Raw genomic sequence first — 13,717 nt, 5'->3', positions numbered from 1 at the left:
TTGAAGTTTTGTTGATTTTTTTGGTTAAGGAAAAGTTTGCCTTCAGCATCTACTACGCAACAGAAATTTCGAGCCTAAAATCTTATTGTTTACAACCAGGCAAGGCTAATAGTCTACGGATAGAGGTAAAAATGATAGTTGTATGCCATTTGCAAGAAGGCAGACTTTGAAGTAAATTGTTCTTCTCAGTGAGGTTTTTTTAATCATAAGTACTGATTTAGAATGACAGATGGGTAATGTTAAACAAAAACGAAGGTGACAAGAAAATAAAATTATCAGTCTCATGAAGTCATCATTACTGTGATCAATAAAAATCAGAAGAAATTACATGGTGAAACAAACAACTATACATAATTACTACTGCACTATATCGTGATAAACATACAAAAATTTAGAAAAGGGATATGTTTTTCGGGCTCACGCAAACTTAATTCAGGTTTGATTTCTGCGGAGCTAGAAAAGCGACTGCGGCACAACGGCTTCAAAACGCAAACTTGGCCGAGATTACGACATAACTTCATGATCGTGGTAAGAACCGCAGCCGAAATAATATTATCTCTTCATTGTTCGCGGTTTTATTCCTTTCAACTAGACAATGTTTTTATGCTTCTCATCGCGTATTAAATGAACGCTAAAAAACTGATTAAAATAGCTCTAGTGAAAGACATGAACACTGTTGGTCCCCAAACCAGTTAAAAAAATTTCTCCATTACTAGACGCCGCAACACAAGTCGGTTTAAATGAAAACTGTCCAATTGTCGAGACAAATTTTCCGTCCAAAGAGAATACTTGAACTCTTCTGTTCCCAGTATCACAGAAGATCAAATTGTTAAATTTGTCAATTGCAAGTCCTATGGGATGGCATAGCTGTCCGTTACCAGACCCCTCGCTGCCAATATCGTATAGCAACATTCCGTCCTCATCATAAACACCAACACGGCTAGCTGCACGATCAGAGACAAAGAATTTCTTCTCGTAATAGATTGCGCACCATACTGATTCCTCATATTCAGAGGCACTGAAACGTTTCAGTAATTCTGTTCCGTCCGGGGAGGTAACAACGACATGATTTTTTCCATCACAAGCGGTAATGCAATCATCTTTTCCAGTGGATATGTGAAAAGGCCTCCCCAAGTGTGCACTATTGATGTACTGGACAAAACTACCGTTCTCAGCAAACAAACGAACATTATTAACATCTTCAGGAGTAGCGGCAATAATGTGTCCAGCCTGGGTAAAACTTAATGCCGTACAACAAGCACCCAATCCTATCTCTCTCAGGTAGCTCCCATTGGAGTTAAAGAGCTGAATTCTTCTATTTCTAAAGTCAGAAACCACAATAGTTCCTGTTTTCTCACTAACAGCAATGTCAAAAGGACAATTTAATTGTCCTGGTCCGTTGCCACTTGAACCAAACTTAAACTTAAATTGATACTGATGGATGACCTCAACTGTCCATGGACCTTGATCCAGCGGTTGTCCATTAACTTCAATTTTCAATTCATATAATCCAGCCTGATGTGGTGTATATTTTACTGTGTAACTACCATCTTCGTTGTCTTCAATCTCTAGATCTGTTTCCAAGCTATCCCCTGTTGAAGTGCGAATGTCACACTTAATGTGATCATCCTTGTTATAACTTTGTCTTCCCTCTGAATCTCTCGTTTTAATAGTAAAATATGTCTCATTCTGTTCTCCAATCGTTTCACAAAGTTGTACGACAAGTGTCGATGATGGATCCGTATGGTTTACAACAACTCGATCCAAAATATCCATTTTCTGTTCTACAACATAATTTACACGGGGTGGTTTGTAGATCTCAGGTTTTTTTGCATTCAAAAGGTCCTCGCAACGTCCAACAATCACTGCCTTTGTTTGCAAAATTTCAACATTGATATTCCTTTCTAAGATGTTCTCACCTTGTTCAAGAGAGCTTCTCAACTGTCCGACAGCGAGCTGGAAGTCTTCCAGATGTGTTGCGTGAGCTTTTTGATGTGCTTGATTAATTTCATCGAATTTGGCATTCATTATCGCTTTATGTTCCGTTAACAAGCGAATACAATCGTCCACAGTTTCGTTCATCTTCTCTTTTGCAGCCAATGTTTGTGTTTTGTTTTTGTCCATTAACTCAGTTTGGTACTTCATTTCATTTTCAAAAGTAACAATTTCCGCTTTCATTTTCTTCAAAGCCTCATTTATTTGTATCTTTTGTTCATCTGCAGCTTTCTGCATATCAACCATAGTGTGTCGATTATGACTCACAACACTGCACTTTATGCAGGTGGAAACGTTACAATCTTGACAATAATATTCAAGTGGCTGATCTTGGTGGTATTGCTCTGAGCACATAACTGGTCTGCGAATCAACTCTTCCATATAGTCTGGCTGCAAATTCTCGACAGAGATATTTCTGTGACCTCTTGTGGCCTTGATGCGCTGATGAGCTTCAAAACAAGGTATACATAGAAAGCTCTGGCACCCAAAACAGTAATGAGTTGCTGTGTTGTTTTCTTCACAGCTGCCGCATTGCTGGGACTCTTTACTGTCATCCGTTAGAGCAAGGAGATCCGCTAGTCGATTGAGATGAAAAGATGCAGGGAGGCCGCCAAACGTGTCCTCTTCAGGAATTTGAAAACTAGCCTGACAAACCGGACATTTGATTGCTGTCTGAAGCTGTCTTCTTGCGTAGTTTGCGTGTTTGTCGAGGCATAGCAAACAGAATGAGTGTAAACATGGTAGAGTCCTGGGATCTTTGACTGTCTCCAAGCACAGAGGACATTCAGCTTCTTTCTTGAGGTTTTTAAACAGTTGTGGAACATCCATGGCGAAATGGTACCCGCCTATGGAAAGCCAAATGGTGCAAAATTCAAGAGGAATATTGCAATCACAATCAACATTTCAGATCACAATCAACACACCAATTTGTTATAAATCAACACTTACGATCACATTCAACGAAATATAACCACCACCTTAAACACCAATAATGGCACTAAACCGAATTTTAACAGGCAACGTCAAAGTCGACAAAATCAGGGTTTAACGAATGTAAATCAGTCAAATTCCAAGGGTTTAAAAGGGAATTACATCCAAAAGGTAAAAAATTTGATCAACAAAGTCATAGAAAGATGTCAACAAATCCCATAAAGCCCGCGGGTCTTCACGAAGTGCATCTTGGGAACACAAGGTTTCAAAATGGCGAGTGGTGCTGGCAGCCTCGAAGAACAAGTCTGGTCGGCCGTCAGATCCGCTGTCAGAGAAGAACTATCCTCACGAAGTGGAAGTCAGTCATTAGTGGAGAGAACGAGGCAGTTAATAAGTGCATCTGCTTTCTCAGCTTCTCGTGCTTTAAACGAAGCGTCTGCACTTAGTGTCGAAGGCACAAAGCCACAAACGAAACGCGAAAACAGCGTGCCATCTCATAGCCTTTGGTTTAAAAAAAGGCTAATTATAAGCAATCAACAAAAGTGCAAGTCGTCCCTAAAAGTGTTTACCTTTTACAGGAACCCGATATTGATGCTGACGAGGAATATGGTCTAATCGACAACATGATTGTGATCAAAGGTCAGTGCGATTTTTATCCTGATTACTCAGAAGAAGAGATACGGTCGGAGTTGGTTTCCTTGTTCAAGACAAAGTTACCCCTTATTACAAGCAGGGATTTCGACTTCGTGAGAAGGGAAAGAAATACTATTTCTGTGCCAGTAGTTAAAGAGAATCACAAGTGGAAACATAAACATGTTAAAGATCTTTGTGGCACAGGACGGCTGTATGTAAGATTGAATGTGGCACGGGAAACCCTAGTCACAAGTGATGATGAGATCGAAGGAGGTGATCAGCATGAAAGCACTGAAAGTCAATCATCTGTGCAAGCTGTTAACAACCAGCCAAATGTCCTTTGTGTTAGCTCTGGAAGTATGCAAGTGGGCACAACTGATGAAGTTGAGAGTTACAGCTCCCCTCAGTGGTCTTATCAGTCTGTGGATTCATCATTCATTGATTGGTGTCGAGTCTTTGTCATCCATTTTTACAAGTGCAAGTAGAGAAACTGTGAGGGACTCACTACTAACATACCAGGACATTGGGCTTGCTGCAGATGCTTTGAGTGAAAGCACAATGAAGAAGGAAGCAAAAGATGAAAGTGTACACCAAATTCTCAACAGACTTGAGGTCTTCATGAAGCCTTATATGTGTTTAGAAAAGCTAAAGGTTGACAGAGAGGATATCGTCATTGACTTTTTTCAGTTTTACAAGAGTGTTCATTTTGATCCAGTGATACCCATCAAAGTGCAGATCAAAGGAGAGCCAGCAGTAAACACAGGAGGACTGCTTAGACAAGCATTCACAGATGTTTTTGCTGAACTTGCAAGTGGTTCATCTTGTCTTCGTTTATTCAGAGGTATGCATCCAAGACTTGCTCCTGTGTACAGCACAGAACATCTTTTGACAGGTGTATTTAAAGTTTTGGGGAAGATGATAGCACACAGTTTAATTCAAGGTGGACCTGGCTTCCCTTATCTCACCCCTGGGATATACTGGTACATAGCCACTGGGGATTTGTCAGAAGCAGTTGGAAGATCCTCTTTTGTGGATATTGGTGAGAGTGAACTTGCTGGCTTTGTTGAAAGGGTAAGGGCCTTTAACAATTTTGCTTACAATACAGTTATAACAATATTCAGTCTTTGAAAGGTGAAAACCTCAATATCATAATGTTATTATTTAACTCTGAATTTCTATATGAAATGCTTTTCTTTACACTTATACACAGCTAAAGCTAAAATTATTTCTGATATCAAGTTACTCATTCGTGATGTGTACAAATTTTGCCTGCTGTTTCACTCTAACTCATGCATGCATGTTACAACAATATTAGAGATCTGTTCCAAGTTTCTTATCCATGGTAAATTATCATCTTTTACTTGTTATTTACTAGCTACAATACAAGATATCACAGTCCAGAATTCGTAAATATCATCATTATTCTGAGTTTAGATTAAAGATGGTTCTGCAGATGAACTTTGGGAAATCTCTCAGGATGACAGCTTTTTGAGGTTCATGCAAGAGTGTGGGCAAAGTAGAAACCTAACGGTGAGTTCAATATCTTGTATTCTGCTGTACTAGTGTTTTACAGCTATAGGTTTATTTGTCCTCAATATCCTGTATCTTCCTAACAATTATTTTAAATGTGGAAGATTCTTCAAGTACTCCAGTAAACAGAGGAACACTTTTCATCTGACAGCAGCATAGTTATGTGGTAATGTTAGAACCATTTCCTTCAATTGCAGGCATTTAAAGGAAATGATTCTTTTCTTTTTTTTTTTTCTGTTTTACAGGAACAGAACAAGTGTGAGGTTGTTCAGTGCCTTGTGTTGAATGACACCATATTGAAACATAAGACTATTCTTGATCAGCTTCGGAGCGGTTTATCAATTCTGGGCTTCAAAAAAGAGCTGGAAAAAGCTCCGGAAAAATTTGAGCATTTTTTTGTTCACAGCAGTGATGAAGTAACACCAACCTTTGTTATGTCTCTACTGAAACCTCCCATTACTGATGATACACAAGTGAAAAATGTCATGCAGATGCTCTATTCATTTATACAGAATTCATCAGTAGATGATCTGTTTGAGTTTTTATCTTTTACCACTGGTTCAAGATCCAGTGCTTCCATTTTTGTGCCTGGTTCAATAGCAGTGTCAGTTGGAAACACAGAGGCCATTTTTGCTTCAACCTGTACATTAGAGTTAACGCTGCCCTCTGGGTTTGCCAGCTACCCTGAATTTGAAAGTTCTATGAGGGCAGTGTTTAGAGGAAAGAAAATGTACACTACTGTGTAACCAAGCTGTACCCAAACTTTCTTTGTAAAGTAACACACAGTTACCTGAATTTGATCAATAACTTAAGAAATTGATTGAAAAACTAGTCATCTGACATTTTGTTTCTTTGGATAATATTTCTCTAACAGAAACTCCTAAGCTCTTGAAGTACTTTCTTTTGAACAAACACTTATTTCTAGATGATACATGTATTTGAGGTTCATTCTTGCATTGCTTCATAATCCTGGTAAACCTGGGAAGAATGACAAACTTTTCAGTAACATAGGGTAAGCAGTCAGTGGTCCTGTAGACTGAAATAACTTTTATCCTTGACTTAAAGAAATCAAATTAATGTTACACCATTTCATATTTTTAAACACATGGGCCAGTGAAGGAAATGTTAGCAATCAGGTTATGCCTTGTTTGTTATTGTTAACGTAGGTGATGTGAGGAGTTGTGTTAAAGTTAGTAGTAATACTGAAATATTGAAATGTTAAAATATCACTTTATCTCTCCAGAGTATGTTTAGAAGGTTACAGTTAGTTGCCTATCTTGAGACTTCTACAGAGACCTTTGTTTAAGATTGAGCACTTGATAAGGTGGATCATTACCATTGATGGAAGAGGGGGACATGTGACAAAGTTGAAACGTACTTAGCACATAATAAACAGAAGAAAAAAACATCCTGAACAAAAACGTCCACTTAAAAAAGATATGTTTTATTGTTACTTGGCCCACTTCCACAGTTCCTAATGGTCCAGTTTGATATTGAGAGATTTTTACTTATCAAGTTTTTTTCACATGTTTATGGATGGATTTAAATTAGTAAAGTAGAGAGTAAACTTGTAGTTGTAAAGGGAAACAATTGTGAAACCTTGTTGAGATCCAGTTTAATTTGATTAAAATATAGTTAAGCTCATATTAAGTTTCTGTTCTCTAGCTTCACCAAGTCACTCAGCTAGGCAATTTTTACGTGAACTGTAAAAAACTGGTGCCATTTCTGTAATGACATTTTGTCCAAAGGTAACTTGAGGACATAACTGACTTAACATTACAACAGGAATAGGTCATTAAGGCCATGGCCACCTTTGGGTGCTAATGATCATATACCATTGACCAGGCAATTAACACAAAAAAGGTGTTACATTTTAAGAAATTGCAATATGTAGCATCTAAGAACAAGTTAATAACACAAAAGGGTGAATGTTTAGTGGCTGTTGTACTATGTAAAAACAACAGCCTACTGGTATAACTCTTCAAGTTATGGACTTCAGCAACCTTTGAGTGAGTTTGCAGGGTCACTTACTCATGGCTCTCCATGGTATTCAAAATTGTTGATAATGCCTTCTGGTATACATCAATACCAAAGCTGTCAGAACACTCTAGTGGATCAACTTCACGAACAAACTCCTGGAGTACTACCTCTGGTAAGTCAAAATTTACATCTTCAACTTGCACAAAACTAAGACCATCATCACCAGGTGCAGGTGCATCGGAATCATAACCAAACCATTCAAGGTCATCAATGGCAGTACCGTGGTGGAAATCTGATACAGCAGCAATACTGTTATTTCGAATGTCAACCATGCCATTTGTCCAGATTTGAAGAGGGGACCAATTACGCTCAGTACGAATCGGATGATTATTCCAGGCAGAGGTAAGCCTCTCAAGTCCTCTATTTATTCTTGGCAGAAAAACAAAATGAAGTAGAAAGAGGTGAATATCATTGTCACGGTTAAGGACACCTGATTCCTCCATGGCCTGGAAAGTGTAGTAGAAAATGTGACACACCATGCAAAATACGTCTCTCCATAGACGTTCAATCCGCTGGTTGTGGACAGAGGATCCAACAAGGTAGCTCCCCCTATTTGAACCTCTTGCCTCTTCCATCAGCTCCCACACCTTTACATTCTCCCCACCATGGTCTGTTCTCACACGTGATGGCCAACCAAAAATACGTGTGGCAGAAAGAAATAAATCCCCCCCTGTCTCACTCATGTTGTTAGTAGAACACTTAAGGTATACAATGCACCTCGAAAACCTATCAATTGCCCCATGAATGACGAATCCCCAATTGACTAGACTGTGATGCCCACCTATGTGCCACAAACTGTTGGGTCCTGGAACAGAGTATGCTCTCCTGGACACTACCACAGCCCATCTCAATCGAACATTTATTGGGTCGACACGGCCAATACTTGACCTTAGTGGATGCCGTTGTATTCGAATCCCTAGCGATCTTAGATAGCCACTTATAATGGAGCATCCAACTACGGACCCATGTTCTCGTATAAACTGCCGCACTAAGTCATCAAGTTGTTCATTTGCAATGTCACTGAACCCCGTGATTTCCTCCAGGCCAAATTCTACAACTCTTCTCCTTATCGTCCACCTTGAAACTAATAACATGTCAGCTATGTGCTTCCATTAAAATCCCAAGGACCTTAACTGGGTTAATGCATCTTCGCTTATTTGCAATCTTGGCCGGCCAACAGAACCTGTGTGAATTACTGGAGGAGTTTCCAAAGAGTAAATTGCCAATTAGTACATTGAGTTGAGTTTTCTTGTCTTCTAGTCCATTCTATGCTTAACAAAGTGAAGTTGTTTAAGAGCTCTCGCGAAAAGGTTCCACACTCAGACCCTCCGGGAACTAAAGGCAGGATTTGCTGTATAGAAAGGACAGCATGTTCCAAACGTACTGCGATAGTTTCTCTGCGATAGTCGCTACCACCGACAACAGTCCTTCTCAGGACTACACTCACCCGGACGATCAGACTACACGTTCACATGTTACCCCCGGGTTCAAACCATTTACTGCATAGTTTCTCTAGTAGCACTAGTTGAAACTGGGGACGTCTCGCAATCGTTTAGGAGATCCACAAGCGCCTGAAAGAACCCTTCCCAATCATCCATGGAGGAAGAACTACTGTCGGCCATCTTTAACTGTCTCTCCTCATTCCCGTTCCCCGGAAACATTTACCATGCAAAGATTCATGGGATTTGTTGATCGATTTTTCTGCACTCTTGCTTGTGATTGCTTACAGATGAATGTGATTGTGTTTTTCTTCTTCCGTTGTTAAAGTTGATCAATTGTAAACATCCTTAAGTGCAATTTAGTTTGTTGAATATGGCTGAAATATTTTTCTCTTGAATTTTACTCATTCATATTGTTGATTGAGATTTAACTTGTTGAATGTGATTGAAATATCTATTTCTTGAATTTTGCACTATTCGGCTTGCTATACCCGCCCCAACGAAAGATGATTGTGTAATACACTGCTTCGAAACGAGTTCCGGGATTGGCTAACCCTGCACCAGGTCCCTCAAAGGGCATGTTGTTTTGCGCGGCCTGAATATTTGACAGAAGTATTCTGGTAGTTGTTAACCTAGTTGTTCGGTTGTTGATGCAAGTATTTTGTCAGGCTGAGCGTGATGGCAGTCGTTGAAAGTAACTCAAGCTCATTCTTGAGCTCTACTCAAATATGTCTAGGCCTTCAAAAGAAATGTGTTAAATGTGATGAATTTAGTTTACTTAAGTTTGTTGAGCTTGCTTAAAATGTCTCATAACCTTTATAGGAAGTCAATTAAACATGATTTGATTTTTGTTGAGCTTGGATGAAATTTAATGTGAACTCGAGAGGAAACTCGTTGAATGTGAAGCCAATTCGAAAATGGTATGATTCATCTTTTCCTCTCTTATATTTGTATCGTTTTGTTTTAATATAAAGAAAATGTGACATAACTCAGAGGGAATCTAATTAGCTTTACATGTGACCCTTTCACTCATTAGTACTCCTCCTTACTGTCTGCTTTACAATTCTTGTGATCTCATTTCTTTGGTATTGAATCAACAAATATTCCCCTATTGAATATTTTTCGTTATTGTTGTCCCTTTCTACAGTTTTTTTCAATTTCAGAGGGATTAAGATGTTGAATCATTGAAGGTCTCTGTCTCTGATATTGATTTATGCCTACATGGATTCTAAATTTCCATGCTTCATAATGGTCCTATTTCAGTTTTCTGTTCATGATTTTCAAAACATTCAGTATGAGTTAACAAAATAAAAGTTTGATATAGGAATGAAACATGACAAGCATTTTACACAATGTTCTGTCATACTAATATAAAAATGACTCTAACCGCCAGCTAATTACAATTTGGAGTAGATTAAGATCGAAAAATTCAGGGATGTGCTAGAGTTGACCGTTAGTGTCTGTGAGTTGACCAGAATAGCATCTGGCGTAGACCTTCCCCCTTTCACAAAGGCAATATATTATAGATACAAACTCATAAAATCATTTGATCACAAGTAATATAACAATGTTTACAATCAATGGCTGTGTAATCATTTCAGTACATGACAGTTTCCCATAATACTGTAACACTGTTTGATTGCCTCCTGGCACTTGTTGTAATCTTGCCATGGACGACACACAAGCTCTTCAAGCAGTCCAAGATGAGATAGGAACACAGTCAAGGTTCCTTCCACATCTGCTTTGAGAAGAAGAGCATCAATGGCTTGCTCAAACAACTCTGTTGACTCTTTTAAAGTGGTTCCCATCTGGGACAAATCATATGAACAATGGCACTTGGAACAAGTAGTGGAAGGCACTTTGACCTCATTCCCACTGGAAAGAGGAATATGGCAGCTTTGACATTTGAACACTGGGGATGCATTGTTTGGAATATCTAAATACAAAGGAAAGTCTTCCTTGCAAGCTCTACAATAACAAGTGAAGTAATATTGACTTGCAAGTTCTTTTTGTCTTTCAGCTTTAGCAGTGAGTGCACAAAGCGTACCATAATTATCCGAAATCTCTTCACCTTTGGGAATATTCTTTATGGCACGCAAAACACATGTGTCACCATAGAAGTTTCTTGTCACAGATGGATCACAAGCATGATTGAACAAACTTAGGGTAGCATATATCCCTGAGGCAATTTCACCTGTTTCTGATGTGGCAACTGAGTTAAGATTAAGTTGAAGTTCTGAAACTTCATGAGCATTACAAGGATTTGACTGAAGGTGACGCAATATCAGGCCACCAATGAAGATCAGGTCATCCTGAGAGTATGGCTCCTTGCCGAAAAAGCCACCTCCTTGAAGTGTCTTCAACAGGAATATCGCCATCACTGTCCGGCGGAAAAGATCACTGACACTTCTGTCTTTAGAATGAGTCACAAGGCAGTAAATTGGAAGGTAATCAGATGAAATATAACTTCCATTGTCTCGGCAACCAGATTCTTTACTAACTTTGTCACACAGTCTCTTTCTCATTTCATGCCTAAAGTTCTTCAGGAATTTATATCTGGCTTTTGCTATTATTCTCAGAGCAAGGTGACCATTTCCGCCAATTTTGGCTTTATGGATAAGGTTTAGATATTGGCATTCCACTGAATGATAACTGTCCCAGCTTTGCTTTGCACAAACTACACTGCAGTATCTGACAGTCGTACATTGACAGCAAGGCATTGGGACAGTCACACGCTTCAAACAATGATAACAATGTGTTTCCAAATGTTCTGGTAGAAGAACAGATGCAAAAGGTTTTTCAATGACCAGGATGTCTCCTACAAAAATGTCTTGAGTTGCTACTGGATGGCGACCAAATTTTGGGGATGTGATGATGTCCACACAACAAAAGGCTGACCTAAACTTGGTGTTCCTTTCATGGGTGTGTTGTGGCAAAGCAAATTCTTGCTGCAACAGATAATCATCATTTGCATTTATATCTGAAGGCTTTTCATGACTATTGTTTACTTTCAATTCCTGAGATCTGCATACTGAAATTTCCATTTCAAGTTCTTTCATCCAAGTGTCTCTTTTAGTTTTATCCAGCTTGGACTCAGTAAGGGCCTTTTTAGCCTCTTCAAAGCAGTCAATGGCTGTGCTCCTTCTACCAAGTTGTGAAAGACACTTTCCATGTCTTTCTAGCAACTTGTACCTGAGTTCCATAGGATACCCATAGCTCAAAGCCTGTTGAATGTCCTCCAAACATTTTGGATAATTTTTTAATTTAAACAATACTGCAGATCTATTTGCCAGAGCAAGGGACAATTCATTGCCGGAACAATCTACAGGTGCATTCAAAATACTGCAAGTGTAAGTGTCTAGTGCCTCCAGATGTCGATCTTTCTGGTAGAGTTTGTTTCCTTCATAACGCAGCCTTGTAGACTGTGCTGCTGACTTTGGATTGAAACAAGGTTCCACTTTCATAACCTCATGAAGGCAAGCCAAACTCAGACCAAATGCAACTCTCTCTTCATCTGATTGTAGCAAGCCAAACTGAGCTGAGAATTCTTTTACATTGACTCTTTGATTTAGAATGCTACTGATGGAGGAAAACCATTCTTGAAATAGCCCTCTTCCACTGTCCTGCATTTTTCTATAAAAAGTAGAAAACTTGAAATCATAATATAACAGAAACAAAATTCCGCTTTCAATACATTTCAAAAACTCCATTGGAATAACTCACAGACTCTCCTACCAGAGTATTAACTATGTTTTCAGGAAAGCATTTGTGGTGAATTGGTGATTGGGCTATGATGAACTGAATATCACAGAAGGGGGAGGGGGTAGGAAATCACACCTTAGAATACTTTTTGATTGCAAAAAACTCTTTATAAAGGGCAGCAGAAATAATTACCTAGAGGAGTTTTCTATCAAACACCTGGACACAATTTCTATGAATAATCAACTTTACAGGGATTTTTCACCCGAAAAGGAACCTTTTACTAAAGCTGTGATGTACTAAGATTTATAAGTATTAAGAGCATATACACCAGTTTATGAAAAGAGTCTGGAAAACTGTTATCAAGTTTTGAAATTGCCTAAACACCAAATGCATTTGCTTGTTTTAGAGGGAGCTCAAGAGAAAAGTTGCCCAGCCATCTACATTTTTTTTCAATCTTTACTTCTCTTAGAGTAGAAGAGGGATGCAGTTTTCATTTGTTTTTATTATGCCAGGTACATGAGAGTGGTGACCTATTGATTAAAAGTGTTACAGGGGTAAGGGCTGGGATCTTAGGGTGGGGCATTCCCTGACGAACCTCTGCAGGGTGAACCCCTTTCCTCCATCGACCTGGATATCGTGCAATCATTTTCTTAGCCTTGTAAAATATCTCACAACTCTACGAGAGCAAAATACTTGAACTTGGTCGAAACTTCTTGCAGAATCTGTAGATAAATTTGGGAACTTTTGTTGTATGTTTTTACAAAGCAGAATTCTTTCGGAACAAGCTGACACCATTCCTTCCGAATGGCTCTAATACAACCACAGCACTATAAAAATGTTGAACTTTCTTCAGAATTCTTGGAGTGAAATGCTTAACTTGGGAAATCGATAAACATACCTTCGATCAAATTATCACCGATCGGTGAAAAGGGTGTAAAAACTATGCAAACCTACTTAACTACTGCATGTTCTTTTTCACCTTTCAAATTTGGAAGACTTCAGACATCGATCTTTGTTATCATTTCAGATTTAAATCTCTCCTGTACGGTCAAATTCTTGAACAGCAGCTATACTCCATTTGCTCTCGTGTCGCCATGTTAAGTGGTTGTTTACAACGGCAGAGAGCAGAGACTGGGACTAACCCCTTATCAAAGGAGGAGTCGGGTTAGAGAGAGAGCTGCAATTTGTAAAATATCTCTTTCAGGTAACTGTCATCAACTTTTACTGATTTGTTGTAATTTTTTTGAAAGGAAGGGATCTCTATATTTTAAGTGACTAAGGAGATGAGAATGAGGTCATACTTGAAACCCCCTCCTCATTTACCATTAATTTGCTGTGTTATGCAAGGTGGAAGTCTAAGATTATGTGCATGGGAAACAAAAGAATTTATGAAAACTCTATAGAAACCCAAAAGAAGTTTAGAACTGCCAACATTTAAGCAGTGTATC

At 38.8% G+C, this 13,717-nt stretch overlaps 4 protein-coding genes across 5 annotated transcripts; 1 reads left to right on the top strand and 3 right to left on the bottom strand.

Moving 5' to 3' along the window:
- Positions 1 to 172: 172 nt before the first annotated feature.
- Positions 173 to 9,348, bottom strand: LOC111321452 (E3 ubiquitin-protein ligase TRIM45-like). The gene is made up of 2 exons (XM_088734637.1): positions 9,063 to 9,348; positions 173 to 2,840 (listed from the first exon to the last, which is right to left on the bottom strand). The coding sequence occupies exons 1-2, from the start codon at positions 9,145 to 9,147 to the stop codon at positions 655 to 657; spliced, it is 2,271 nt and encodes a 756-aa protein (XP_088590763.1). The 5' UTR covers positions 9,148 to 9,348; the 3' UTR covers positions 173 to 654.
- On the top strand, positions 3,170 to 6,732 carry LOC111321486 (uncharacterized). The gene is made up of 3 exons (XM_022924389.2): positions 3,170 to 4,629; positions 4,993 to 5,088; positions 5,334 to 6,732. Exons 1-3 carry the CDS (start codon positions 3,814 to 3,816, stop codon positions 5,832 to 5,834), a joined length of 1,413 nt encoding a protein of 470 aa, XP_022780124.2. The 5' UTR covers positions 3,170 to 3,813; the 3' UTR covers positions 5,835 to 6,732.
- LOC148722359 (uncharacterized) lies at positions 6,512 to 9,043 on the bottom strand. The gene has a single exon (XM_088734639.1). It carries the CDS (start codon positions 8,220 to 8,222, stop codon positions 7,116 to 7,118), a length of 1,107 nt encoding a protein of 368 aa, XP_088590765.1. The 5' UTR covers positions 8,223 to 9,043; the 3' UTR covers positions 6,512 to 7,115.
- A 518-nt stretch (positions 9,349 to 9,866) lies between the features above and the next one.
- LOC111321457 (protein-lysine N-methyltransferase SMYD4-like) lies at positions 9,867 to 13,399 on the bottom strand. Of its 2 annotated transcripts, XM_022924340.2 has the most exons (3): positions 13,249 to 13,399; positions 12,865 to 12,991; positions 9,867 to 12,200 (listed from the first exon to the last, which is right to left on the bottom strand). In XM_022924340.2, exon 3 carries the CDS (start codon positions 12,194 to 12,196, stop codon positions 10,160 to 10,162), a length of 2,037 nt encoding a protein of 678 aa, XP_022780075.2. In that variant the 5' UTR covers positions 12,197 to 12,200; positions 12,865 to 12,991; positions 13,249 to 13,399; the 3' UTR covers positions 9,867 to 10,159. The 2 variants fall into 2 exon arrangements, with proteins under 2 accessions (XP_022780075.2, XP_088590764.1); XM_088734638.1 differs by lacking the exon at positions 12,865 to 12,991.
- Positions 13,400 to 13,717: the final 318 nt, after the last annotated feature.

The sequence above is a fragment of the Stylophora pistillata genome, chromosome 10 (genome assembly GCF_964205215.1).
Source record: "Stylophora pistillata chromosome 10, jaStyPist1.2, whole genome shotgun sequence".
Classification (NCBI taxonomy): domain Eukaryota; kingdom Metazoa; phylum Cnidaria; class Anthozoa; order Scleractinia; family Pocilloporidae; genus Stylophora; species Stylophora pistillata.
This window is presented reverse-complemented; position numbering and strand designations above follow the sequence as displayed.

Coding starts and splice junctions, on each gene's coding strand:
- LOC148722359 (XM_088734639.1), bottom strand. CDS start 8,222: ATGTTATTAGTTTCAAGGTGGACGATAAGGAGAAGAGTTGTAGAATTT.
- LOC111321457 (XM_022924340.2), bottom strand. CDS start 12,196: ATGCAGGACAGTGGAAGAGGGCTATTTCAAGAATGGTTTTCCTCCATC.
- LOC111321486 (XM_022924389.2), top strand. CDS start 3,814: ATGATGAGATCGAAGGAGGTGATCAGCATGAAAGCACTGAAAGTCAAT. Junction 4,630..4,992: donor TTGCTGGCTTTGTTGAAAGG/GTAAGGGCCTTT, acceptor TTCTGAGTTTAG/ATTAAAGATGGTTCTGCAGA. Junction 5,089..5,333: donor GGCAAAGTAGAAACCTAACG/GTGAGTTCAATA, acceptor TCTGTTTTACAG/GAACAGAACAAGTGTGAGGT.
- LOC111321452 (XM_088734637.1), bottom strand. CDS start 9,147: ATGCCCTTTGAGGGACCTGGTGCAGGGTTAGCCAATCCCGGAACTCGT. Junction 2,841..9,062: donor CACAATCATCTTTCGTTGGG/GCGGGTATAGCA, acceptor GGCTTTCCATAG/GCGGGTACCATTTCGCCATG.